The sequence below is a fragment of the Chelonoidis abingdonii genome, chromosome 2 (assembly GCF_003597395.2).
Source record: "Chelonoidis abingdonii isolate Lonesome George chromosome 2, CheloAbing_2.0, whole genome shotgun sequence".
Lineage (NCBI taxonomy): Eukaryota > Metazoa > Chordata > Testudines > Testudinidae > Chelonoidis > Chelonoidis abingdonii.
In genome coordinates, this window is record NC_133770.1 from 19,928,981 (window position 1) to 19,954,578 (window position 25,598).

Consider the following 25,598-nt stretch of genomic DNA (forward strand, 5'->3'; position numbering starts at 1 on the left):
ATTTCCCACTTATTGTCTATAGTATTGTCTTATCTATAGTTTTAAGTCTTTGCAGTGGTTTGGCAGCAACACCATGTGTTAAACTCATCAAATAAATAAAAAACTCAAACAAATATCTATCTATTTCAATCATACATGGTACTGTGAGCTTTTATATGTGGTCGTGGTACAATGGTACCAATGACATAGGGAAGGATAGAAGAGGGATCCTGGAAGCCAAATTTAGTCTGATAGGTAAGAGATCGAAGTCAAGGACTTCCATGGTAGCATTTTCTGAAATGCTTCCAGTTTCATGCACAGGGACATTTAGACAGGCAGAACTGCAGGCTCCTAATGCGTGGATAAGACGATGGTGTAGGGAAGAGAGGTTTAGATTTATTAGGAACTGGGGAAACTTTTGGGAAAGGGGGAGCCTATACAGGAAGGATAGGCTCCACCTAAACCAAAATGGAACCAGACTGCTGGCACTTAAAAAGGCTGTAGAGCAGTTTTTATATTAAGGGCTGGGGGAAAGCCGACAGGGGTAGAGAAGCACATGGTTTGGACAGAGACATCCCTTAGGGGAGGATCTATAAATCGAAATTCTCTATATCCTAATAAGGAGGAGAGAATGGACGATGATAAAGTATGGGTAGGATATGATGAGAAACAGTTACATGAAAAAGAGTCCCATTCAATTTCATCATGTAATGGCAGTCAGCTAAAATGTGACAAGTTTTTAAAATGCTTATATATCAATGCTAGAAGTCTAAATATTAAGATGGGTGAACTAGAGTGCCTCATATTAAATGAGGATATTGATATAAAACAGGCATCACAGAAACTTGGTGGAATGAGGATAATCAATGAGACACAGTAATACCAGCGTACAAAATATATCGGAAGGACAGAAAAGATCATGCTGGTGGGGAGGCGGCACTGTATGTGAAAGCAAGGGTAGAATGAAATGAAGTAAAAATCTTAAGTGAATCAAACTGTACCACAGAATCTCTATGGATAGTAATTTCAGGCTGGAATAATAAGAATATAGCAGTAGGGATATACTACCGACCACCTGAGCAGGGTGGTGATATTGATTGTGAAATACTCAGGGAAATTAGAGAGGCTATAAAAATAAACTCAATAATAACGGGGGATTTCAACTATCCCCATATTGACTGGGTACATATCACCTCAGGACAGGATGCAGAGATAAAGTTTCTAAATGGAGCACAGGATATGATTAAAGAGGTGAATATAGCTGGACCGCCTGATAATATGACCACAATATACTTAAATTTAACATCCCTGTGGCAGGGAAAACATCACAGGGGCCCAGCATGGTAGCATTTAATTTCAGAAAGAGGAACTACACAAAAATTGACAGGTTTCAGAGTAGCAGCCATGTTAGTCTGTATTTGCAAAAAGAACAGGAGTATTCCTGTTCTTTTTTACACAAAAATGAGGAAGTTAGTGAAACAGAAATGAAAAGGAACAGTGCCAAAAGTGAAATCCCTACAAGCTGCACGGAAACTTTGTAAAGACACCATATATACCTCAAATTTAAAAACGTAGTAAGAGAACCAAAAAAGTGGCACCGTGGCTAAACAACAAATTAAAAGATGCAGTGAGAGGCAAAAAGGCCTTTAAAAAGTGGAAATGAAATCTTAGTATGGAAAATAGAAAGGAGCATAAACTCAGGCAAGTGAAGTGTAAAAATGTAATTAGGAAGGCCAAAAAAGAATTTCAAGAACAGCTAGCCAAAGACTCAAAAAATAATAGCAAAAAAATTTTAAGTACATCAGAAGTAGGAAGCCTGCTAAACAACCAGTGGGGCCACTGGATGATCAAAATGCTAAAGGAGCTCTCAAGGACAATAAGGCCATTGCGGAGAAACTAAATGAATTATTTGCATCTGTCTTCACGGCTGAGGATGTGATGGAGATTCCCAAACCTACGCCATTCTTTTTAGGTGACAAATCTGAGGAACTGTCCCAGATTGAGGTATCACTAGAGGACCTTTTGGAACAAATTGATCAATTAAACAGTAATATGTCACTAGGACCAGATGGTATTCATCCAAGGGTTCTGAAGGAACTCAAGTGTGAAATTGCAGAACTGCTAACTGTGGTTTGTAACCTATCGTTTAAATCAGGCTCTGTACCAAATGACTGGAGAATAGCTAATGTGATGCTAATTTTTAAAAAGGGCTCTAGAGTTAATCCCGGCAATTACAGGCCAGTAAACCTGACTTCAGCACCAGGCAAACTGGTTGAAACTATAACAAAAAACAGAATTGTCAGACATAATTTGTTGAGGAACAGTCAACATGCTTTTTGTAAAGGGAAGTCATGCCTCACCAATCTATTAGAGTTCTTTGAGGAGGTCAACAAGCATGTGGACAAGGGGGATCCAGTGGATATAGTGTACTTAGATTTTTAAAAAGCCTTTGACAAGGTCCTTCACCAAAGGCTCTTAAACAAAATAAGCTGCCATGGGATAATGGTCTTCTCATGAATCGGTAACTGGTTAAAAGATAGGAAACAAAGGGTAGAAATAAATGGTCCGTTTTCAGAATGGAGAGAGGTAAATCATGTCCCCCAGAGCTCTGTACTGGGACCAGTACTATTCAACATATTCATAAATGATCTGGAAAAACAGGTAAACAGTGAGATGGCAAAATTGCAGATGATACAAAACTACACAAGATAGTTAAGTCCAAAGCAGACTGTGAAGAGCTACAAAGGGATCTCACCAAACTGGGTGACTGGGCAACAAAGTGACAGATGAAATTCAGTGTTGATAAATGTGAAGTAATGCACATTGAAAACATATCCCAACTATACATATAAAATTATGCCGTCTAAATTAGCTGTTACTGGTCAAGAGAGAGATCTTGGTGTTATTGTGACTAGTTATTTGAAAACATCCACTCAGTGTGCAGTGGCACTCAAAAAAGCTTACAGAATGTTGGGAATCAGTAAGAAAGGGATAGATAATAAGCCAGAAAATGTCCTATTGCCTCTATATGACTCCATGGTACGCCTACGTCTTGAATACTGTGTGCAGATGTGGTCACCCCAGCTCAAAAAAGATATACTAGAATTGGAAAGGGTTCAGAAAAGGGCAACAAAAATGATTAGAAGTATGGAACAGCTTCCATATCAGGAGAGATTAATAAGATTGGGACGTTTCAGTGTGGAAAAGAGACGACTAAGGTGGGACATGACAGAGGTCTATAAAATCATGATGGATGTGGAGAAAGTAAATAAGAAAGTATTAGTTATGCCTTCTCATAACACAAGAACTAGGGGTCACCAAATGAAATTAATAGGCAACAGATTTAAAACAAAACAAAAGGAAGTATTTCTTCACACAACGCACAGTCAACCTGTGGAACTCTGCCAGAGACTGTTGTGAAGGCCACGACTATAACAGGGTTAAAAAAGGAACTAGTTAAATTCATGGAGGCTGGGCCCATCGATCGCTAACAGCCAGGATGGGCAGGGATGGTGTCCCTAACCTCTGTTTCCCAGAAGCTGGGAATGGGCGACAGGGGGATGGATCACTTGATGATTACCTGCTACGATTACACACACACACATCCAGTCCTAAATGTACTTTTACCCACAAGTGCATTGGACTCAAGCTTTCATCTCTACTTCAGAAAAATTCCTGTTAAGCACATCTCTTAATTTAATTTTTAAAAAGGGGTGGATCAACATTTAGTTATTTTTCTTTGCCTACATTATAGTCACGCCTATCAACATAATGCATAAAATGTGCACTTTTTTTTTTTAAACCATCTCCCTCTCCCCACAAAAAAACCCAAACCAACCAACCAACCAACTTAGACACCTAAAAAGCAGCAGAGGGCAAGTGGATGAAGCACTAGTTAAAATTATGGTTGGCTATACTGAGAACAGAAATAAAGAAAAGGGGGGAGGCTTATGAAGGCTTTAAGTAATATTAGTGCAAACTATGCTATTTGATAATTCAGAACGTTTAAAAAAATGAATAATGTTGTTATAAGTTAAGAAAAAAGGAACTAGTTTTCTTTCCTTTGGGTGAAGTAATTGGTATTAAACCATGCAGAGAGCTAAAGGCAGAGGGCTTTAATTGAAAGAGAAAAAGTTAATAGAAAACCAAAGTGAATTTTGTTCCTATGGTAGCGCTACACTGATATCAGAACCCTTATTCAACCAACCATGAAATATTTTTTAAAAATTAAACCTTTTGTCGGTTCTAAAATACAAAACAGACCGCTAAAGTCTTAGCTGTCAACTATGTGGAGAATTATGTTTGAAGTTTTATGTACAATTTATTCAGACAATAACTGAATGCCTAATATCACAGTCCAAAATAGCTGTCTAAACAAAGTCAGCCACCAAAAAATATGTTTTGTTCAAATATAAGTACTACCCTTGAATACTTTTAAAAAAAAACTGTTCAGTTTATCTCTCTGAGTGATTCTAGTATTCACTTACCAACAAATTTCTGGCATTTGAAACACTCTTCTAACCACTCCGGAGTTACTATGTGCTTGACTACTGAAATTGCTGTCAGGAACTTTACAGTACGGGTCACTTTGCTGGCAACTAGATGTGTGCATTTCTGTGCAGATTCTGCTACTTCACCTCCAAGAATGTAAAGTTTCTGAAAGTTAGAAACACAGAATTATAGAAATGTAGCGTTAGAAAGGATCTTCAGAAGTCATTAAGTCCAGGCCTCTCTGCTGAGGCAGGACCAAATAAACCTAGATCATCTAGATTACCTAATCTGTTCCTAAAAACCTCCAATGAGGGGGATTACACAACCACCCTTGGAAAACTATTCCCGTGCTTAATTATCCTTATACTTGGAAAGCTTTTCCTACTATCTAACCTACATCTTCCTTGCTGCAGATTAGGCCCATTACTTCTTGTCCTATCTTCAGTGGAGATGCAGTACAATTGACCCCTTCATAACAGTTCTTAATATATTTGAAGACTATTAGGATCGCTCCCTCCCTTCCACCAACCAAGTCTTCTTTTCTCAAGACTAAACATGCCAATTGTTTTTTAACCTTTGCTCACAGGTCAGATTTTCTACTCCTTGTATCATTTCTGTTGCTCGCCTCAATTTAAAAAAAACCTAGGAACTGAATACTTATTAAAAACTAAACATTATCTCATCCACAGCATCATTATGAAAAACAGCAATATTATGCAATACAAATGAGGTACCAATTAAATAAGAAACATAGGATATTGATGGTTTTGTCTAAATGCACATTAACAAGAGGTCCATCATAAACTCATTCCTGTATCTATTAAAACGGGTTGGAAAACTGAATTTCCATCAAATGGGAAATTCCACATTTTAAAATGGAAATTTCTTGCAGAAGAAAATTTTTAAAATAATGATTTAGAATCATCAAAATATTCCAATTCACTAACGTCGAAACATTTTGATAATGTTATAACAATAAAATATAAACAAAATACAGCTGAAACAAAACATTTCAATGTTACCAAAATGAAACGGTAAAGTCAAACTGAATCATTTTAGACTTTATGTTGATGAAATTTTCAGTAGACATGTTTTGCAGTAATGTTTATTTTGACAAAACTACATTTTTGACAGAAAAATTGTTTGGCCTAAAATGTTTTGAGCAGGTCTAGTATCTATTAAATAAATATATATTGGGGGTTCCCCTGGGAGGGGAGACCCAGAGACAGTGGGTTGCTGCTGGGGGCAGAACCCTGAAGTAGAGAGGTACTGGGGTCCAGGAGGGACACGGAGGCCAGCGGTGGGTGAGTCACTGGCCTGCAGAGGGCGCTCTGGGCTGGAAAGAGAAAGTTACTCACCTTGCAGTAACTGAAGTTCTTCAAGATGTGTGTCCGTGTGGGTGCTCCACTCTAGGTGTCGGTGCGTCCCGGCGCCGTTGATCGGAGATTTTCGGTAGCACTGCCTAGTCGAGACGCAGGCACTCAGATGATATCTCCCACCTCGTTGGAATCTTCCTGAGCGCCTGGGTCCTGCATCCCCTTCAGTTCCTTCTCTACCGTGGAGTGATTTTACTAGTACTTCAAAGTAGAGGGGAGGAGGGCGGGGAGTGGAGCACCCACAGGGACACACATCTTGAAGAACTGCAGTTACTGCAAGGTGAGTAACTCTCTTCTTCAAGTGCTGTCCCTGTGGGTGCTGCACTCTAGGTGAATGTGTAGCAGTACCCACTATGGTTGGTGGAACTTTGGAGATGTGGCAATGAGTACTGTAGATAGTACTGTATGGCCTACTATGGTGTCTGCCATGGTGTCTTGCGTGAGAGTACAGCGTTTTGCAAACGTGCATTCAGATGACCATGTAGCCACTTTACAGATGTCAGGAATGGGAACATTGTGTAGGAAGGCAACGGATGTTGACATAGCTTGAGTGGAATGAGTTCTAATGCCTTCGGGAAGTTGAAGATTTTGCATGTGGTAACAGGATCTGATGCAGCCAGAGATCCACTTGGACAGACGTTGTTTAGAGATAGCAAAACACTGTACTCTCACGCAAGACACCACGGCAGACACCACAGTAGGCCATACAGTACTATCTATAGTACTCATTGCCACATCTCCAAAGTCCCACCAACCATAGTGGGTACTGCTACACATTCACCTAGAGTGGAGCACCCACAGGGACAGCACTTGAAGAAGAAGAGAGTTACTCACCTTGCAGTAACTGGAAACAAAGAGTCGTGGGGACTTACAAAATGGTTTACTCCTCTCTAAATAAAAAGTGATTGCTTGCCTGACGTCAAGAGTATGCAGGGTTGCCTCTTGCAGAGTCTTGTGAGGTTTGGGATAGAAAGTAGGTAAGTATATAGGTTGGTTGAGGTGGAAGGTAGATACCACCTTAGGAAGAAATTTAGGGTGTGGTCTCAAAGTGACTGTCTTTGGAGAAGATTGTGTAGGGAGGGTGGGCCATCAGGGTGCTCATTTCACCTACTCTCCTTGCCGATGTTATGGCAACTAAGAATGCCACCTTCACGACATATGGAGATGAGAGGAGGTTGCCAAGGGCTCGAATGGAGGTTTCATGACAGTGTGTAGAATGAGGTTAAGATTCCATGAAGCAGCCGTTGGGTAAATTTCAGGCTAGAGGTTTTGCAGGCCCATGAGAAATTGTTTCATGGTCAAGTGGGTAAAGAGTGAATAACTTTCTAAGAGGTCATGGAAGGTGGTAAGCGCTGCCAGGTGGACTTTGATGTAGCTGAGCGAAAGTCCGTCTTGTTTTAGTTTCAAGAGGTAGTCTAGAATGTTAGGGAGCTATGTGATTATGTGAGCACCAGAGGGTGAAACGCTTCCACTTCTGCAGGTAGGTTTTACGAGTGGAGTCTTTCCTACTGTGCAGGAGGACATATCAGACTTGCTCAGAACAGGCTAGTTCATGAGTTTGGAACCATGAAGGTACCACGCTGTGAGGTGGAGCTTTTGGAGCTGGGGGTGAAGAACCCATCCGTTGTTCTGGAGAAGGAGATCTGGCCTGCTGGGGAGAGCCTGTGGGTGACGGGAGGACATGCAGAGTAGGTAGGGATACCATGTCTGTCTCGGACAAGCCGGGGTAATAAGTATGACCCGGGCCTTGTAGTCTACGATCTTCCGAAGAACCCTGTGTAACAGAGGGATTGGTGGGAAGGCGTACAGGACGGAGTTGTTCCACAGGATGAGGAACGCGTCTCCTAAGGATGCAGTTCCGAGCCCTGCTCTGGAGCAAAACCGGGGACGTTTTCGATTCTGAGTTGTGGCAAAGAGGTCTATTGACGGGGTGCCCCAGAGGGAGAAGTGCTGTTGAAGTATTGTGGGGTGCAGTTCCCATTCGTGTTCTGTCGAGAAGTGCCTGCTGAGTGCGTCGGCAGTAGTGCTGTGGCAGCCTGGTAGGTAGGAAGCGGTGATCTGTATTTGATGTTGTATACACCAATTCCACAGTCGGATGGCTTCCATGCAAAGAGAACGTGATTAGCCTCCCCCTTGTCTGTTCATGTAGTACGTACATGCTATGTTGTCTGTTAAGACCCGAATAGATTTGTTCCTTATGAGGGGAAGAAAGTGAAGGCACGCTCGTCTCACTGCTCTGAGCTCTAAGAGATTTATGTGTAGGTGTGTCTCTGACGTGGACCACCGGCCTTGTGCCCTGTGTCCCCCCTAGGTGCACTCCCCAACCAATTAGGGAAGCATCCGTGGTGAACATGAGCATTGAGGATCGTTGCTGGACGGAAACCCCAGTGCAGAGGTTCTTTGGTCTTGTCCACCAATGTAGGGAAGATAGAACGTTGGGAGGAGGAGTTAACAGCATCCCTAAGGTGTGTCTGTTGGATTTGAAATTGGAATTGAGCCTGGTGTACTTGACCACGAAGGTCGTGGCTGCCATGTGATCAAGGAGCTGTAGGCAGAGTCTTGCCTATGTCCTTGGACGAATAGACAGTGTGCATATGACCTGTGTGATAGCGAGGAATCTGTGATATGGGAGCAAAGCTCTGCTCTGGATTGAGTTGAGATGAGTTCCGATGAACTCGATCTGTTGTGTAGATGTCAGGGTGGATTTCTGGACGTTTATCTGGAGGCCTAGACTGTGAAAGAGGGCGACAGTGAAACAGGTAGCTTGGAGCGTCTCGCCATAGGAGTTGCCCTTGATGAGACAATCGACCAGGTACGGGAAAAGTGTGATCCCATGTTTGTGGATGTGAGCCACAACCACAGCTAGAGTTTTGGAAAAGACTCTTGGTGCTGTGGAGAGGCCGAAAGGAAGAACTCTGTATTGAAAATGGTTGTGACCAATTGTGAAGAATAGAAAGCGTATGTGAGCTGGATGAATTGATGTATGAAAATAGGCATCTTGTAGGTGGAAGGCTGTATACCAGTCCCCTTGATCCAGTGCAGGAGTTATTGTGCCCAGTGTGACCATTTTGAATTTTTGTATTCTCATGAATTTGTTCAGCTGGCGTTAGTCTAGTATAGGCCTCCATCCCCCGGTCTTTTTCTAGGTCAGGAATTAATGGGAGTAGAAACCTTTCCCTTGATGTTGCATCGGCACAGGCTCCACTGCGCCTAGCTGTAGAAGATAAGCCCTTTCTGAGCAAAGTAGGTGCTCGTGAGAGGGGTCCCTGAAGAGGGATGGGGAAGGGGAAGGGTCGGAGGATAGGATATGAATGAGATAGAGTAACCGGAGTGAACTATCTCGAGGACCCAGAGGTCCGGTGTAATTTGCTGCCAGGCATGTTGGAAACTCTGGAGGCAGTGGCCAAATGGGCAAGTAGGCTGTGGAATCAAGGGGTAGTGGGCACAGACCCTCGACCAACCTTTCAAAATTGTTGTTTATTCCCGGATGGATGGGAAGTGATTTCTTGAGCTTGATTTTGTCTGTGCTTAGGGGGTCTAGTGCAATTCCTATTTATGTTGTATGGCTTGGGTTGAGCCCGATAATATTGTTGTGTACATGGTCTTTGGTAGGGTTGGTATCGTTGTCCTCTGGGAAGAGATGGGTGAATGCCCAGGGTGCGCAGTGTCACTCTAGAATCTTTCATTATGTGAAAGTAAAATGAATTATATTGTAAGAATAGAAAGGATTAAAGAAATGTTGTCTGCACCTTTAAGCAAAATTGTTGGAATGTTGCAATCCAGGTGTCAGGAATACAGACATTAACATAGAACAATTGCACCGTTTAAGGGCAATTGGTGAAGTATTAGCCTTAGATCAATAACAGTTAGTAAGGAAATGGGATATGCATGCTATGCCCCAGGTGATTTTTACTGTTTTTGCTTTCTTTGTCCCTTTGTCTAATTCCCTCTCTTTTATCTGTATAAATAAGACTGTTTAGGTCTTGCATGGCTGCTCACATTATCTGGGTGTATTAGCAGAGCGCTGTGCTAATAAAACAGAGTGGTCTGACAAACTGTGAGTCCTGAGTCTAACTTTGACAATTGTGTGAAGTAGTTCATCAGTTTTTTGGAAAATGGTTTCTCTTTATCAAAGGGGAGGTCCTCTACTTTGTTCTGCAGATCTTTAGGGATGCCAGATGCAGAAAGCCATGAAGATCTGCACATAACCACAGCCATTGCAGTTGTACAGGCTGCTGTGGCCGCCATATCTAAAGAGGCTTGTAGGGCTGTTCTGGAAATCAATTGGCCCTCGCTCAGAATTGATTTAAAGTCCGCTCTCCTGTCCTCTGGAATTTAAGAGGTAAATTCAAAAAGTTTTATTGTAGTTATCAAAGTCGTAGCTGGCAAGGAGTACACAGTAGTTTGCAATCCTGAATTGTAGAGTGGAGGATGTGTAAACCTTGCGACCCAAGACATCAAGGTGTTTAAGGTCCTTGTCTTGCAGTGGGGGCTGATACTGTGGCGGTTTCATTCTTTGTGCGACTGCATCGATGACGAGAGAGTTTGGTTGTGGGTGAGAAAACAGGAAGTCACCGTCCTTAGCAGGAACTTAGTATTTATGTTTGGCCTTTCTGCAGGTTGGTAATAAAGACGCTGGAGTTTGCCAGAGAGCGTCAGCTGGTTCCAGGAGTGCCTCATTTATAGAGAGTGCGATCTTTGAGGGCGCAGAGGGTTGAAGGATTCTGGGGAGTTTATGTTGTGTCCCCTGAACCTCTTCTAGGGGGATGTCTTGACTGAGTGCCACCCTCTTGAAAAGTTCTTGAAATTGTTTACAGTAGTCCACATTCTGTGGAGGCTGGGGAGAGAGGGCTCTGTCCGGAGCTGATGGAGAGTTAGGGTTCGTTGAGTCCGGATATGGTTCATAACTCACGTTCTCAGGAGTGGGTTCAAGTACTCTAGAAGTTGACAGAGCTGGAGATCAAGGCACAGAAGCAGGTAGTGGTTTCCTGGAAGAGGTCTGATGATGAGAGGTAGGAGGATGTGGCAAAGGGTACCACTGAGGCTAAGGCATAGGGTAGGAAAACCCAGGTGCCGCTCATGGAGGGGAAACTGAGGCTGGTGGCTGTGGACTGTAGGCTGAGGTGGAAAAGGCTCTGGTGGGGGAGAAGAGGGAGGTGCGGAGAACTCTGCTTGCTATTGTAGATCAGGTTCACTCTCAGTGAAGGTAGCCAGTTCAGGTGGTGAGTGGCTGTTCGAAGAGTAAGCCCTGTATATCTAGGAGTGGAGAGTTAGGCTCAGGTGGCACTAAGAGGTCACTTTGAGTGAAGAAGTGTTGTTCCTGCTCCCTGGGCTGTGCTGAGCCTGGACTGTGCTCTAGCATGTTAAGTGAAAGTGAGAGTGTGAGCGGTGCCGTGGGTCAGCTGGAGGTGCCCTGCAAAGGGTCCGCTGCTAGTGCGGGGGCAGGAGGAAGGCTCGGTGTCATTGTTCTTCCTGGCACTGGAGCAGCACACGTGGTCGGCACTGCAGCTATTTTTAGCCCTGAAGCATACGGTGCCGACGTCTTTGTCGGCACTGGGGCAGAGCACGCAGTCGGCTTCACAGTTATTTTCAGCGCTGAGGCGCTCGGTGCCGCGGAATCCTTCTGTGTCTGGGAGCTTGAATTTCTGCCTCTACGGTCTGTGGGAGCTGTAGCTGAGGTGTGAGCTGGGGCTGAGGCACCTGCCTTTGGCGCTGTCAGCACAGAGGGTAGGGATCTCTCAGGAGACCCCTTACCTTGTTAAAGTCTCTCCTATGAGACAGCTCTGCTTCATGCCTCTGCTGCAGAGAGGGTGAAGCAACACTCCCCACCATTTTAGATCTGGCTGGGGAGGATGTGGGAGCGGGTTTAACTTTCCCCATCTCCGAAAGCGGCTGCAGGGATTTTTCCATAAGAAGCATTTTAAGCCGCAGGTCCCTGTTGCGCTGAGCCCTTGACTTGAGGCTCATACAGTGGAGGCACTTTCCGGGGATGTGGGCTTCCCCGAGGCACTTCATACAGGAAACACACCTTTTGAATCCTGAAGCCCCTGGCATTGTGAATTAGAAACGGCAGGGGAGAGTGTCTCAGCGACAGACAAGTCTGAAGTGACTTTTTTTTTTAAAACTAAGTCACTATGTAACTACACTAAAGGAAGGGAAACAACTGGGATGTAACTAATAACTATTTCTATATTCTTTGTTACTTTGTTCCTACAGAGACCAGGGAAGAAAAACAGCACTGCCCCAAGTCCTGTCTTCAGCCGGGGACAGCTGAGAAGGAACTGAGGAGGGTGCGGGATGCAGGTGCTCAGGAAGATTCCAACAAGGCGGGAGATACCATCCGAGCGCCTGCGTCCTGACCAAGCACTGCTACCGAAAATCTCCGATCAACGGCGCCAGGATGCACTGACACTTAGAGTGGACCACCCACAGGGACAGCACTCAAAGATGAAGAGCTAATTCCTGAGACGACCAGCAGGAGGCGCTGCAACAGTGGGTCATTGCCCCGCCACACTGTCATAAGCCAGTTGTTAAGTTACAGGAAGATGGAAAACCAATTTCCTCTCATCCAAGCTGCCACCACTGAAAAGACTTTTGCAAAAGACCTGGAGTTCCATAGGTAGGCCAAACTGGGCTCTGAATTGGTAACTGTCTTCACCAAAGAGGAACCTTCTGTGGGATGGGTAAATGTCTATATGAAAGACTGTCCATGTGAAAATTAAAATTCATTATGGTCACACACGCATCAATAATTCCCTCCAGGGAAGTGGGCAAACTATTTAACAAACAAAAGGAATCTCTCCTCAGGACAATGGCCACAGCCTGCAGTATCTACTGCAACCTGGAGAGAAGTTTGGGGCACTAATTTTCCTTCATCAATTAAGGACTGGAACTGAATTCTATTGTCCTGAGGGAGCTTGTCCTTAAAATCCAACAAACGCTGCATAATTAGTGACGTTGTATTTAGGAGGAAGGGCCTCATAATTTCAAATTCTAAATTGGAGAGAGGCAAACACCTTTTCTCCTAGAAGGACTAGTCACTTGGCAGTCCAGTTCGAGGGTGTAGTTTTGGGGTGCTGCAACCTGGATTTTTCAGTGGCAGCTTGTATCATCACAGAGTTGGATGATGAGTGAGAGAATAGAAACTCTGTCACTTTAAATGGAACAAAGTAGTGCTTCTCAGCACTCTTTGGGGTGGGAGTGCAAGAAGCAGAAGCGTGCCACACTGTTCTAGCTGGATACATGATGGCCTTGGTGATAGGGAGGGCTGCTCAACTGGGACCCAAAGGTTGCAAGATATCCAGCAATCTATGTTGGGATTCCTGAACCTCTTCAAGCTAAATCTGGAGCTTGGACACCACCCTTTGTAGGAGCTACTGATATTGCCTCTAGTCATCAGGCAGAGATGGTGAAGATGGGATACCTGCCTCATCTGGGAAAGACAATGAAATTGCTCCCCAAACCATCAGAACTGTTGGATCCAGTTCAGCTCAGTCTTCTACATATTCCGATGGGGCCAGCTGGTGTTGGCCAGGAGATGGCAAGAAATGTTCATGTACTGATCCTGGGTAATGCCCGTATGAAGGCTAAACTAGCTGAGAACCCCACGGCACTGGGTACCACCAGTTCTGATTGCAGGATGGAACCCTGCTCTCTCTAGTCCCGTTTCTGCATGATAGGGTAGGGGCTCTTCTGACACCTGTAACTCATCAGATGAAAATGCTGGATCCTCAGCTACGGTACCCAGATTCAAGGGGGGAGAGAAGAGAGACCCTATGACCTCAGAATAGCTTCCTCTTCTGCATCAATTATGTCTGTGAATAATGGTGAACCTCAGAGTAGTGGACAGAGAGACATAGGTCTCAGACCATCTTGGGGTATGGGGAGAATCAGCTGGTGGGCCTGTTGGATCCAGTGTTTCCCTGGTCACATTGGAAGCTGGACTCCTCCAGCGCTGTGACGTTATTGGCAGAGTATGATTTGGATGTTAAAGGGAGTGGCGATGAATGTCTTACTGTCAGCGTATCAGAACCCGTACTGGAACAAATGGATCCATTCTCCATAGTGCCACTTTCTCCTGCTCAGGAGATTTACTTTGGCCTTAATTTTTAGGTGCAGGGGCAAGAACTCTCCCAACTTTGAAGGGGTTGGGGGGTGTCTTTTTTCCTTTGGGGCAGCGTTGGAAGAATGTTGTCTCTGTGCTTGTGACAATGCCCCATACTCTCATGAGAAGCCTTCACCTTAGGCTTAGAAGTCTCAGTCTCGAGCACTGAGCTTATGTTTGGAGGGACTCTGCCTGTTGATTGAAGCTGATGTCTAGGGGGTTGTCCTTAGCCTGGATCTGACTACTAAGTGCAACATTTGCTGCTCCTTCTCTCTCAGAACTTCTAAGATGTGAGCCTCACCTAGGCACTAAAAGCAGTGCTGGTGTTTGTCACTCACTGAAAAGGAGCCGGGGGCGGGAAACAATTCTGTAACCCTGGGACTCTGGGCATAACCCTAGCCTCCCATGGAGGATTTCCCCAGGATGGGGGAAAACAACTAACTAGCTACACTAGTACTTAACACTAAAAGAGTAAAGTAGTAAAACTATTTACAATATTTATACACAGACTGAAGCAGTCAAAGGAAGAAGGTGTGAACACAGAAGATTCTGACTCAGGCCATGTAGTGGTACCAAGGAACTGGAGAGGCTCCAGTCCACACTGCCCCTCATATCCTTGGTTGAGAGCACAAGAACAATTGTGCATGTGCAGATCAATGGACACTGCTACTAAAAAGTCTCTGGACTCAAGTACATGTGTACTCATATGTGGAATACACCTCACTAGGCTAAAAGTTATGAGGGACGTCCTCCTCTCTGAGAGGGGTGGGGCTTAGGACACACCCTTCTGCTTGGCATCTCCTATTGGCTGGCTTAGACAGGGAGCCATTTAATGTGCTTGCTTTTGTGACTCCCATTCTAAGGAGCCTATCTCTCCCCATGCATTGTATAAGGAGCCTGAGCATCTAATTCAGGCTTTGAGAATCCCAGGGATTTTCTAGGCATGGTTAGGCATGTTGAGGCTGAACATTGCCACACCTAAGTTCATTTCTGAATCTAGCTCCATGTAGCAAGGTTCAAAGAGGGACTGGACTTTCATATGGGTAACAAGAATATCCTGAGTTTTAACAGTTAAGTTTTGGAAGGGATATAAAGCCTCATGCTTTAAAATTTAAAACAATGTCTGTGAAGAAGCAGGATTAAACATTCATGGGGGACAGACAACACAGAGTAGGCAGATATGGGGTAATCTTGCACCTTCCTATGAAGCATCTGCTGCTGCACAGAGTCAAGAGACAAGATACTACACTGGATGGACCTTGGGTCTGATTCAATATGGTTATTCATATGTTCCTCATCTGAATGTGGTCATTTGGTTTGCTATTGGAGGTACTGAAGGTATCCCCCACACTTTGAAAATGAACATTAGGAAAGAAAAAATAAGACCTGAGTAAAATGAAGTACCTGAGTAATACTAACTTGGATATAACTAGCAAATAAAACTCAATTTACCGAAAACTATATTCTCCACTACTTTAAAACCATTCCCTACAATTTTCTCTCTTTATATCTTTTAGACCTGTTCTGATAAAGTCTTGTAGACACAAATTACACTTGATGGGTTAGGGAAAATAATCTGAAGTTGCTAAATGTTCCAAAATATTGTGCATAAGTGACAAATATGAAAGTCACCTTGATATACTGCTGGACTTGTGTAGGCTCAAATCCTGTGAAGAGCACCATTGGGGTCAATTCTGGTGAGAGCTTTTTAGTAGGTGGTGGTATGTCCTCAATTCTACAAAATAGAAAGATACAGGACATCATGATGACTGGGACCAATGTTTTTATTTTAAAACCACTGAAGCACAATCTTGCAAACTTTTACTCATGGGACTACTCACACAAGTAAAGGTTTGCAGGCTTTACGGCTTTTTGATAAAAGGTTGCCAACCTGAGAACAAGATGTGTTTAAGTTGGTATAAGGAACAGACTGAGCACAGTCCTGACCCAGTGGAGCTCAGATTATCTCCAAAAAGGCTTCCTAAGCTGCAGTGCTTTTCCAGACACGTATCGGATACCCTGGCCACTTTTCTTATTTACACTTTCACCATTATAAAGGATTGTAGACTTTACACAGTGAATGGCAGAATGATTGCTAGAGAAAATCACCAAAGTCAAACTAATCATCCAGCATGATTTTAATCTTAAGAGTTAAGCATTTATATTAACAGGCAACATATTGTTTGTGCCATGAATGCTAACCCTTTAGAAGTCTCTGCTCAATTGCTGGACCCAGTTTTAGAGACAAGGTGAAGAAAGCTCTCACAAGATGATGTAGTCTCTGATTCATGAAAGGCTCAAGAGTTCACTTTTTAGTTTATTCATAAAGAGCCCTTTGCAATTATGATGTTTTTATGTGAATATGTTGTTTCCATTTCACTTTCTTTTGTCCATTCTCTCTTCCCCTCCCAACCTTTTCTATGTTCCATTGGCTTTTTAAATCCTTTTTTCAGTTTTGCTTTCTATTTTTTATTTACATGGTTTTCCTCTCCACTTCTCATCCCATTTCATTTCACTGTCTCTGCTTTCTTCCCTCTACCCCTAGTTCTCTGCCTCTCTAATTTCTCCACATCCTCTCTCTATTCTCTCCTCCCTTCTCTCCTTCTAGTTCACTACTTGGGTGTGCTCTCTTTTTTCCATCTCCTCCAGTGCATAGTTGGCAACTAGGGCTGTCAAGTGATTAAAAAAATTAATCTCAATTAATTCTGCCATTAAAAATATTGATCGCGATTAATTGCACTGTTAAACAATAGAATACCATGTATTTAAATATTTGTGGATGTCTTCTACATTTTCAAATACATTGATTTCAATTACAACACAGAATGCAAAGTGTACAGTGCTCACTTTATATTTATTTTTTATTACAAATATTTGCACTGTAAAAAAAACAAAAGAAATAGTATTTTTCAATTCACCTAATCCAAGTACTGTAGTGCAATCTCTTTATCGTGAAAGTTGAACTTACAAATGTAGAATTATGTACAAAAAGCCTGCACTCAAAAATTAAACAATGTAAAACTTTAGTAGGACTACAAGTAGTAGGACTACAAGTCCAGTCAGTCCTACTTCTTTTTCAGCCAATTGCTCAAACAAGTTTGTTTACATTAGAAGAAGATAATGCTACCTGATTCTTCTTTACAATGTCACCTGAAAGTGGGAACAGACGTTCGCATGGCACTGTTGTAGTCGGTGTCACAAGATATTTAGGTGCCAGATGCGCTAAAGATTCATATGGCCCTTCATGCTTCAACCACTCTTCCAGGAGACATGCGTCCATGCTGATGGGTTCTGCTCGATAACGATCCATAGCAGTGTGGAACGATGCATGTTCATTTTCATCATCTGAGTCAGATGCCACCAGCAGAGCTGATTTCCTTTTTGGTGGTTTGGTGTCTGTACTTTCGGCACCAGTGTTCCTCTTTTAAAATTTTTAAAAGCAAGCTCCACACCTCATCCCTTTCAGATTTTAGAAGGCACTTCAGATTCTTAAATCCTGGGTCGAGTGCTGTAGCTATCTTTAGAAATTTCACATTGGTATCTTCCTTGCATTTTGTCAAATTTGCAGTGAAAGTGTTGTTCAAATGAACATGTGCTGAGTCATCATCCGAGACTGCTATAACATGAAATACATGGTAGAATGCAGGTAAAACAGAGCAGAGGACAAACAACTCTCCCCCAAGGAGTTCAGTCAAAATGTAATTAATTCATTTTTTTTTAAACAAGTGTCATCAGCATGGACGCATGTCCTCTGGAACTATGGCCGAAGCATGAAGAGGTACATGAATCTTTAGTGCATCTGGCATATAAATATCTTGCGATGCCGGCTACAACTGTGCCATGCAACAGCTGTTCACTTGTTTCAGGTGACATTGTAATTAAGAAGTGAGCAGCATTATCTCCCATAAATGTAAAACAAATTTGTTTCTCTTACCTACTGGCTGAACAAGAAGTAGGACTGAGTGGACTTGTAGGCTCTGAAGTTTTACACTGTTTTGTTTTTGAGTGCAGTTATGTAACAAAACAACTACATTTGTAAGTTGCACTTTCATGATAAAGAAATTACACTACAGTACTTGTATGAGGTGAATTGAAAAATACTATTTCTTTTGTTTATCATTTTTACAGTGCAAATATTTGTAATAAAAATAATATGAAGTGAGCACTATACACTTTGTATTCTGTGTTGTAATTGAAATTGATATATTTGAAAATGTAGAAAAACATCCAAAAATATTTAATAAATTTCAATTGATATTCTATTGTTTAACAGTGCAATTATTCGCAATTAATTTTTTTTTTTAGTTAATCATGTGAGTTAACTGCGATTAATCAACAACCTTATTGGCAACATGTAGCCATTTCTTCCAGATACAACCATCTTAGTAAGTAAGGGATTTGATGGTTCCAGGCTGACAGCTAATGGACAGTTTTATGGACATTCTCTTAAGTTTTTTTAATAACAAAGGAAACAGAAGTCCTGTGCAAAAGGAAGTTAATGAGCTTTTGTCACTGTTAGCCAGTTATTCTTACCTTGCCCGTTTAGAAGAAGGCTGAAGACTGGATTCATTTTGCTTTGGTTTCAGGGGCAATCTCACACCCTGCAATTAGATCACCATACATTTGTGTCTGAAGTAAGCACAAACTTTCTGATTAGCCATCCTAATTTTTCTGTTTCACAATAAAACATTTAACTACTATATTTTAAAGCAGCGGTTCTCAACTAGGGCTCCAGGGACCCCTGGGAGGCCACAAGCAGGTTTCAGGGGGTCTGCCAAGCAGGGCCGTCGTTAGACTTGCTGGGGCCTAGGGCAGAAAGCCAAATCTGTGCAGTGTGGTGCTGAAGCCTGGGGCCCTGAGCCCTGCCACTGGGGCGGAAGCTGAAGCTTGAGCAAATCAGCTTTGCGGGGCCCCCTGTGGCATGGGGCCTCAGGCAATTGCCCTGCTTGTGACCCCCTAGCTCCAGCCCTGGCTTTTATATGCAGAAAAACAGTTGTGGCACAGGCAGGCCACTGAGTTTTTATAGCATGTTGTGGGGGCATCAGAAAGAAAAAGGTTGAGAACACTTATTTTAAAATATATGAAGACAACTAAATCTACACACAGATGAAAAATATGTGCTAGCACAGGCTACATTTCAACTGGCAACCTAGAAATTGAGACTGACTAAGTAGGCAGCAATAGGATATGCAATCAGTCCCTCCATAAATATTGTGGTAAGTACCAAATAGTGCAGGCACACAAGACCATATTCCTAAGCGTTTAAAATTCATTTCAAAAACTGGAAGATGGCATCAGGCTTAAGGCCAGGTGTCAGGCATACTTTAGTACTGGTTTTGTCAACTGCTGAGTGCTTGAAAAAATGGAATTATTTAAAATATTTTGACAGTTAAAAAAAAGTTCAAATGAATTTGAAAGTTATTCAGCTCTTGCTTAATAAAGAGTATGGTAATAAGACTAAGATAACAAATAATCCAGAACACAAAAGATAAGGCAAGTATTGTGTGTGCAATGTGAAATTTTATCTAAATGCCATCTGCTGTACAATGGAGCTGTATATTCATTGGTGCAAACTGGAATTAACCATAAAAGAAAGTCAAACATTATGAAATTGTTAAAAGAAAAGAATGACCCTGACATGGCTAGAGAAATCCTAGTCTAAAAATTTTCAAGATCATAAAATAAGTTAACGTTATTATACATTGACAAAAACAAGGGAATTCAGAGAGGAAGTTGTCACCTTAACCTTAATTTTTGTATTTACATTAGTCTATATAAAATAAAATAAAAAGAACTTTTACATATCCTATAGTATGGATTGCAATATCAAGAAAACATGAGGAATATGTGGAACAGTCACTCTAAATCTCCTTGCTTTTGTCAGTTTACACTACAGTCTTACTACGTTTTTTATCAATATAACTTTTAAAAACATAATATTCTTAAATAAGATTACAAATGCCTTTCACTTGGTACCAAGTCCATGGTTTTGGGACTTGATATTGTGTATGCATAACAGTACTTGAAACCATATGAATGGAACAATTCTGCCTTAATTTTGCGCAGTATAAATATTATGCATTCAGGCCAAGATTTTCAGAAGTAACTAATGATTTTGGCTGTCCAACTTGAAAAGTCTTAAAAGGGGCCTCAGTTTCAGAAAGTGCTGAATAATGACCCTCCGAAAACCAGAACTCTTTAAGAGGTTTCAAGTGGGCACCCAAAATTGCTTGGATTTTGCAAAATGATTTCTTTTCTTTTTTGACTCACCTGAAGCATGAAAATAAATTAACATGGAGAACATCATCAAATACAGAAAGGAAGCTTTTTTTAAAATACACGTTCATGCCCATCCTGATTTTCACCTACTCTCTCTTACATCGATACAACAAAGCCCTAGCAGTAACTATTTGAAAACACAACTGCAAGAATAAATCAACATACCATTAGAAGCTCTGATGATACCTTTAATGGCACTCTCCAAGCATCTACAAGAGGTGAAGAAAAAACATACAGGACCGTGTAAGTAATTTGTTACAACAAAAAGATATGACACAGTCCAACATGACTGAGTATAATTATAATGTTATCCAGTAGGCTGATCTCTGTGATATACAGGATATTGTGAATGGAATTCCCACTTACCCAGGAGGTTTAGAACCAGATGCTGAGTAGGAGAAAGCGGGTCCTGAAGATTGAACACTGTATATCGGCTATGCTGAATCTGCCGTAATGCTTCAAAATTTCCAAGCAATATATCGCAAATCCACTGTGCGTTTACACATGGTATCCTCCATTCTTTGGCTTTCTCATACTTTAACCCAGTAGGCCTTATTGTGCCGGGGGGGGGAAGAAAATATACACATTAATAAAAAGGTACTTCCTTCAGTTAAGTTCTAGAATACCAACATTCTCTTCTCAGCCTACCCTATGGATTTTTTTTATTGGTAGTTGCAGCCAAATAAGTGCTTTTCCTAAGAGATATTTTTGCTATAGACGTGAATGGTTGGTGAGCTAGAATATCTGCCCAGAACAGAAGATCTAAAATGGCACTAGTTGAAGACCTTTTAACCAATCAGTGTTAATCATTTACTTATAAATGGCCTAATAACTGCATCCTCTCTTAAAGAGAAATAACTTTATACTTAATGGCTCCAAAGTTAGCCTTCTAAACTCAGAAGTAAAAAACTGTAAATTACTGGAATATAACAGGACTTCGTAATATAATTCATAAAACTGGGCATCCATACTGCAGTTGTTTAGATCGCTCCAGGAAAATAATAAATTAAAACCTAAGTGCCTTTATCATGAAATACCTATAAATGAATAACATACAGCAAGAAAGTCACTAACATAATCAAAAATCATTTTGTAGCTAGACTGGAAATAGGTTATTGAAGATGTGAATGCTGTTGAGATAAATCACTTACTCTTTACAGATGAGAACTGTGTTGCTGCGACACAGATAGCCAGTGTATTTCGCCCCTGCTAGGTAAGCCATTAGTTTGAGATCATCTCTGTCACTATCAACAAATCCTGTCACTGAGATAATCTAGCGTAGAAAAGAACAAGAGTTACAATTAATAATAAAATAATAATAAAAGAACTAGGTAGTATTTACACTCAGGTTGTAAATAAGAGATTACTCTTCTCTAGTCTGGGGAACTTGTCAATGTGTCTCAGTGAAATGGAGGTTACTTATTGTAACTGGAAGTTCTCTTGAGATGCATGGTCCCTATCTGTATTCCACACATGGGTACACATGCACACCATGCACCTGAGTCCGGAGATTTTAACAAGCAGTATCCGTTGGACTGCATCAGTAGAGTAGGTCTCCTTGTGCTCCTGAGTGAGGGTATAAGAGGCAGTAAGGGTGGATGCCACCCACCCCGTTCCTCTTCTTACTGCAAATCACAGGGGATGGAGGATGGGTAGTGGACTACAGATAGGGACCACACACCTCAAAGAACTTCCAGGTACAGTAAGTAACTTCCATTTCTTTGAGTGCTGGTCCCTATGTATATTCCACACGTAAGTGAATGGCAAGCAGTGCTCAGGCTAGAAGGGGGTGTGAGGAAGCCTGAAACAAAGATGCTTTCAATATGGCAGATCCCACTGCTACATCTGCAACAGAGGCCTGGACTTGTGCATGGTGTCTAGGAAACGTGTACGGAGCTCGAGGTGGCTGCTGTACCTGTGTCATGCAATGGCAGTTCCTGGACAGATGACCCACTTGGAAATTCTTTGACAGGTTATGGCCTGACCTCGGTATCTCTCTGGAATTGCAGTAGAGTGTTTTGGTGACTTTCTGATAGGTTTGATTCTTTGCAGGTAAAAAGATGGAGCATGTGGGACGCCAAGGGAGCGAAGTCTTTTCTCTTCAGGAGAAGCATGGGGTTTTTAGAAAAAAGACAGATAAGTGAATACACTGGTTGATGTGAAATTGAGAGATGACGATGGGGAGAAATTTAGGGTGGAGGCGAAGCAATACCTTTTCCTTCTGAAAGTCCTCTAGGGAGGATCTGCCATGATGGTTCCCAGTTTGCTGACCCTTCTGGCCAAAGTAAGGGCCACTAGAAACACCACTTTGATGAACAGGTGGGACATGAAGCATGTCGCTAAGGGTTCAAACAGTGGTCTGGTGAATTTTGACAGCACAAGGTTAAGATCCCATAGCAATATAGGTTTAGTAACTGGCAGGAAGGCCTCAATGAGACCCTTCATGAATTGTGTCATAGTTGGGGGGGTAAAAACAGAGTGCCCATCTACTGGAGGGAAGAAGGCACTAATGGCTGCAAGGTGGGCTTATAACAAGCCAATCAAAAGACCAAAGGAGGTAATCTAAAACAATCAGGATGCTTGAAGTGACTAGGTAAGACTGATTGTGCTGTGCAAAGGTGGAGAAATGCTTCCATTTAGCTAAAGAGGAAATCCTAGCCAAATCTTTTCTACTCTGTGTAAGCATAGCTTGCACCAGGGGAATAACAAGAGAGTGTTCTACTTCCAACGCACATCCAAACACAAGGTCTTGGAGCGAGGTCAGGCTGGGGTCTTTGATTCTGCTCCTGTCCTGCGTCAGGAGTTCTAGGAAGGGGTGGATCTTGACTGGAGAGTGGGCTGACATTGACAGCTCTGGGAACCAAAACTGTCTGTGCCAGCAGGGTGCTAGGAGAATGATGCTGGCCTTGTAGCACATATCTTTCTCAGGACCTGTGGAAGCAGGGGAATGGGAGGAAAGGCATACTGAAACCTTGTAAGTCACAGCCTATGGCTCCCCTGAAGCAATACAGGGGAAGGGGGTCTTTGCCTGTCTGGGATGCAAAGAGGTCCCAGGAGATGTGTCCCACTGTCAGAAGAGGCTGTGGATTTCCCACTTGCAGTCCGCCTAGAAGCGCCTGCTGAGGTTGTCTGCTAAGGAGCTGCAAATACCTGGGAGGTATGCTGCCTGGATAGGAATGTTGTGCCTGCTGGACCAGTTCCAAGCCTCACTGCTTTCAGATACAGTGGGAGAGATCTTGCTTCTCCGTTTGTTTATGCAAATGATGGCAATGATATTGTCTGACATCACTTGGATATGGAAGGCACATATGAGTGGGAAGAAGGCCTTGCATACAAGGCGGACTGCCCACAGTTGCAGTTATGTTGATTTGTAGTCTGGCCTCCTGTGGGGTTCACGTGTCCTGTCGGTGTGATTGTTCAGGAGGGTGTCCTACCCCAGAAGGAAAGCATCTGTTACAATAGTGTCTACTGGAGTGGGAGTGGAGAAGGAGGCTCCCATTCTCACCTTTTCTAGGTTCAACCGCCATATGAAGGAAGTGATGATCTTGGAAGAAATGGTCACATTGGTGTTGATGTGGTCCTTGTTGGGCAAGTAGACTGAACTGAGCCAGGCCTACAGGCATCATAGATGAAGCCTGACAAAGGGTGTCACATGAGTGGCATCACCGGGATAGGCACATTCTCACTGTAGTTCTTGGTCTGCAGGATATCAAAGAAACCAGGCTGCATATCATTTGGAATCTTTCTGCAGGGAGGATGGAAGGGACTTGTAGAAACAGAATCCAATGTTGCCCCAATAAAGTTTAGCATCCTCGTGAGGGATAAAATAGACTTTTCTCTGTTCAGAGAGATCCCCAGAGATGCAAGAAGCTGAATGAGGAATTGTGTAGCTGACCTGACCTCCCATTGACAGCATCCTACCAGGAGCCAGTCGTCCAGATATGGAAAAACTGTATGGCCCTGAGGTCTCATCTGGGCCATCACCACTAAGAAAACTTTCGTGAACACTTTGAAGGCTGTCACTAGTCCGAAAGGGAGGACTTGGAATTGGAAGTGCTCTTGACTCAGCATAAACCGCAGGAACCTCCTGTGGGAGGGATGAATGTCTATATGAAAATATACCTTCTTCATGTCGACAGCCACAAACCACATCTCCTCCTGAAGATAGGGAATTCTTGCTGCCAATGTAATCATCCTGAATCTCAACTTCTGAATGAAGATGTTGAGTTGCCAAAGATACAGACTGGGTCTCTAACCTCTGTCTTTTTTGGGAACTAGGAAATACAGAGAATAGAACCCTCTTCTTTGATTCTAAGGTGGGACCTGTTCTATTGCCCTTTGGTGTAGTAGGGATTCCGCTTCCTGTTGAAGAATCACCTCTTGAGAGGGATTCTTGAAGGGGGACCAGGAAGAGGATTTGTAAAGAGGGAAAGAAAAGAACTTTATAGGGTATGCCTGAAGGATGAGCTTCAAGACCCAACTGTCTGTCATGATTAGCTCTCAACTATGGGCAAAAAAAGAGTAAGATGGCCTGTAGAAGTGGCAGGAGAAGGGGCATGTGGCACAAGTGATGGTAAGCGTGGATCCAAGGAGGGGGCTGAGAATGGGTCACAATCATAGTGGCAGAGAGGGCTGAAAAGCAGAGCCTCTGAGTCTTCTGTTTGCACGGGGACCTGGCAGGACACTGGTAATAGAAAGCATGAGAAGGGGGAGTTGGTCTTGGTTTATCGGTGTGACTCCGATGCCTCCTCCTTGGAGCTGGTATATAGATCCCCAGAAAGTGGAGGGTTCTTTAACAAATGAAGAGAGTTAATCAGTTTTCTCATTAAAGCGGTTCGACTCGTCAAAGGGAAGGTCCTGGATACTATTCTGCACTTCCCTGGGAAAGTCTAAGGATTGCAACCAAGAATCCATTCTCATAACAATACCAGTGGCTAAATTTCTCGATGCTGTATCCACTACATCAAATGCAGCCTGAAGGGCTGTTTTAGCCACTAACTTGCCTGCTTTAGAACGGAGAGGAACTGGGGTCTGTCTTCAGGTGAAAGTTTGTCCTGAGAGGCTACCAGTTTAGAACAGTTGCTGAAGTTGTACTTAGCTAGCAGGGGGGGAATTGACAATGCAAAATTGCAAGCCACAGAAGAGAAGGTACTTACTTCCCAAAAGGTAGTCTTTTGGAGTCCTTCTCTGATGGGGTGGTCCAAAAGTATTGTGACCTAGCCCTTTCTGTAGCAGCCTATAGAACCAGGAAATTGAGGGCAGAGTGGGAGAACATAAATTTGGCTCCCTTTGCCTGGACAAAATAGCCCCTCTTGGCCCTGTTAGGTATGGAGGCGCAGGATACTGGGTATGCCAGACCAACCTCACCA

The 25,598-nt window shown here is 42.8% G+C and overlaps 1 protein-coding gene across 2 annotated transcripts in view; it reads right to left on the minus strand.

Moving 5' to 3' along the window:
• Positions 1 to 25,598, minus strand: part of PAXIP1 (PAX interacting protein 1) — a 96,867-nt gene that overhangs the window by 11,643 nt on the left and 59,626 nt on the right. For both annotated transcript variants that reach the window (XM_032775620.2, XM_075062194.1), the window contains exons 11-16: positions 21,381 to 21,502; positions 20,596 to 20,780; positions 20,395 to 20,438; positions 18,484 to 18,551; positions 15,583 to 15,685; positions 4,467 to 4,635 (exon numbers count right to left, since the gene is read on the minus strand). In XM_032775620.2, the coding sequence (XP_032631511.1) occupies positions 4,467 to 4,635; positions 15,583 to 15,685; positions 18,484 to 18,551; positions 20,395 to 20,438; positions 20,596 to 20,780; positions 21,381 to 21,502 (691 nt within the window). The remainder of the gene's footprint in view (positions 1 to 4,466; positions 4,636 to 15,582; positions 15,686 to 18,483; positions 18,552 to 20,394; positions 20,439 to 20,595; positions 20,781 to 21,380; positions 21,503 to 25,598) is intronic.